Source organism: Talpa europaea (assembly GCF_964194135.1).
Source record: "Talpa europaea genome assembly, chromosome: 12".
NCBI classification, from domain to species: Eukaryota; Metazoa; Chordata; class Mammalia; order Eulipotyphla; family Talpidae; genus Talpa; species Talpa europaea.
In genome coordinates, this window is record NC_140079.1 from 46,294,878 (window position 1) to 46,297,967 (window position 3,090).

General features: G+C 68.8%; 1 protein-coding gene across 1 annotated transcript; it reads left to right on the forward strand.

Moving 5' to 3' along the window:
• Window positions 1-855: 855 nt before the first annotated feature.
• Window positions 856-2,448, forward strand: KLF2 (KLF transcription factor 2; the record flags this gene model as incomplete). The annotated part of the gene is made up of 3 exons (XM_084248733.1): window positions 856-930; window positions 1,065-1,884; window positions 2,273-2,448. The coding sequence occupies 3 exons, from the start codon at window positions 856-858 to the stop codon at window positions 2,446-2,448; spliced, it is 1,071 nt and encodes a 356-aa protein (XP_084104859.1).
• Between the last annotated feature and the right edge of the window lie 642 nt (window positions 2,449-3,090).

The following is a 3,090-nucleotide window of genomic DNA, read 5'->3' on the forward strand; positions in this document are numbered from 1 at the left end:
CTGCCTGAGTCTCTTTGCTTATCAAGTCAGTAAAGGCACCAGGCCTCCCAGTCCACTGCTCATCCTGGCGAGACCTGGGCCTCAGCTTCCCTGCTCTGAAGAGAGTCCTCGAGGAGAGTCTCAAAGACTGAGCATGTCCCCCATCACCCAAGGTTTTTCACAGGGTGATGGACTTAACAGGAAGTCAGCCAGGGGGGTGCTCACAGAAAAGGAGAAGCCAAGCCTCTCCATGCCTCTCCCCAACCCCCGTGAGTCCTGAGGACTCCTCTCTCCCGACCCATCAGGATTCTGGGGGCTCTCTGAGGCTGCAGGGTCCCTTCTCCCCAGCCACCAGACACCCCCGGAGGCCACGGGGACTGCCATTGGGCTCAGAGTCCCTGGTCCCGGATGCCGCCCCCGCTCCAGGTCCGCTCAGTTCCAGCGCAGGCGGGAGCCCTCGGGGCGCCCCGGGGCGCCCGGGGGATCCCTGGGCGTCACGCTGTTGTTGTGGAGCGCGTGTTGACGCCGTCGCCGCGGAGACCGGCGGGGGCGGGCCCAGCTGGGGGCGCGGCCAGGCGGCGCGCGAGGGGCCGGGCGCGCGGCGCGGGGTCCTGGCGGCCGCAGAGGCCGGGGCCGCCGCCGCCCGCCGGCTTATATACCGCGGCTAAATTTAGGCTGCGCCCGGAGCTCGTCCCCATCCGGGACGCGTTTCCGCCGCCGCCGCCTTGGGCCGGCCCCCCGCGCGCGCCGCGCCTATAAGGCTGGAGCGGGCCGGGCCTCCGCCCGCAGAGTCTTCCCCGCCCGCCCGCGCCCCGGCAGCCCCGCTCCGGGCAGCCGCTCGCCGGTGTCGCGTCCGCGTCGGTCCCGGGTGCCGTCATGGCGTTGAGCGAGCCCATCCTGCCGTCCTTCTCCACGTTCGCCAGTCCGTGCCGCGAGCGCGGCCTGCAGGAGGTGAGGGCGGCAGGGCGGCGGGCGGCGGGGCGGCCGGCCGCGGGCGGCGGGCTTCGGGGTAGCGGCGCCGGGCGGCGGGCGCGCCCCGGGCCCCCCGCGCTCACGCCCGCGCCCTCTCGCCCTGTCCCCCGCAGCGCTGGCCGCGCGCAGAGCCCGAGGCGGCCGGCACCGACGACGACCTCAACAGCGTGCTGGACTTCATCCTGTCCATGGGGCTGGACGGCCTGGGCGCCGAGGCCGCCCCCGAGCCGCCGCCGCCCGCGCCGCCCGCGTTCTACTACCCGGAGCCCGGCGCCCCGCCCCCGTACGGCGCCCCCGCGGGCGGCCTGGTGTCCGAGCTGCTGCGGCCGGAGCTGGACGCGCCCCCGGGCCCCGCGCTGCACGGCCGCTTCCTGCTCGCGCCCCCGGGCCGCCTGGTTAAAGCCGAGCCCCCCGAGGCGGACGGCGGCGGCGGCTACGGCTGTGCGCCCGGCCTGCCCCGCGCGCCGCGGGGTCTCAAACGTGAGGGCGCCCCGGGCCCGGCGGCCGCGTGCATGCGAGGCCCGGGGGGCCGACCCCCGCCGCCGCCCGACACGCCTCCGCTCAGCCCCGACGGCCCCGCGCGCCTGAGCGCGCCCGGCCCGCGCGCCCCCTTCCCGCCGCCCTTCGGCAGCCCGAGCTTCGGCGCGCCCGGGCCCGGCCTGCACTACGCGCCCCCCGCGCCCTCCGCCTTCGGGCTCTTCGACGACGCGGCGGCCGCAGCCGCCGCAGCAGCTCTGGGGTTGGCGCCGCCCGCCGCCCGAGGTCTCCTCACGCCGCCCTCGTCCCCGCTGGAGCTGCTGGAGGCCAAGCCCAAGCGCGGCCGCCGCACCTGGCCAAGAAAGCGCACGGCCACGCACACCTGCAGCTACGCGGGCTGCGGGAAGACCTACACCAAGAGCTCGCACCTCAAGGCGCACCTACGCACGCACACAGGTGAGCGGCAAGCGCAGGCCCGGGGCGGCGGACCGGCGGGAGGATGGGGACTTTGGAGCCCCCCCGGGAGTTGTGGCTCAGGAGGTTGGGGTAGGGGCGCGCTCTTTAGAAAGCCCCAAGGGGACGTGAGTCAGAAGTTTTGGGGAGCAGGAGCACGCTAGGAACTTTAGAGGCACTCCATCTCAGAATGTTGGGGGCGCTCTCTGGGTGTGTGGTTCAAAACAGTGGGGTGTGGACAGTCAGGATCCAGGGGCACTCACTGGTTAAGGGCAGGTTGCACGCGCTGGAGTAGCTAGTACGGGGGTGAATGTCTTTGTGTAGTGGGGCCACGGGAGTGCAGCCCGCTTCTGGGAGGGAAAACGAAGTTCGCTCTCGCCCCCTCCCGCAGGCGAGAAGCCTTATCACTGCAATTGGGACGGCTGTGGCTGGAAGTTCGCCCGCTCCGACGAACTCACGCGCCACTACCGCAAGCACACGGGCCACCGGCCCTTCCAGTGCCACCTGTGCGACCGTGCCTTCTCCCGCTCCGACCACCTGGCACTGCACATGAAGCGGCACATGTAGCCTGGATGACCTCTGCCTACCCGTGCACGGCCGTGGCGGGTCCCATGAGCCGGGCGCGGCCCCCTCCCAAACTGACTGGTATTTATTGGGCCCAGAGGACCGGGCCGGGCATAGCGTGGCACCGATGGGGCTCCCCCAACAACCATCCTGCCACCACCCCCGGACCCCATCAGAGACTGAAAGGCCCGGTGGAAGAAGACCACCGTCCTCCTTGACGAGTTTTGTTTTCAAAATGGTGCAATAATTAAGTGTCGTCTTCCCCTCCACCGGGTCTACACTAGAGGATCGAGGCTTGATGCCTTGTGAGAAATACAGCCTTAATTTGTACTGTCTGCGACATTTTTTTATAATATTGTACATAATGACTGTGACAGATATTGTTATTACTGTAAATAAGGAGACAGGCGGGCATTTGGGCTTCCTGGTTCATTTTTATAAGAATTTTGCTGTTTTTTTAATTAAAAAAAAGTTTTGCATCTTTTGAAAAATCACAGCGCTGGTCTGGCTGCTTGGAAGCTGGGATTTGGGGCCTTGGGGGGGTCTGGGTGGGGGAGACCTGTAGCTTTGAAGGAGGGTACCCTAGCACGAGCTGTGAAGTGGGGTTGCCAGCTGCAGCGCCCAGCTGCCAGGAACCTGTGGGTT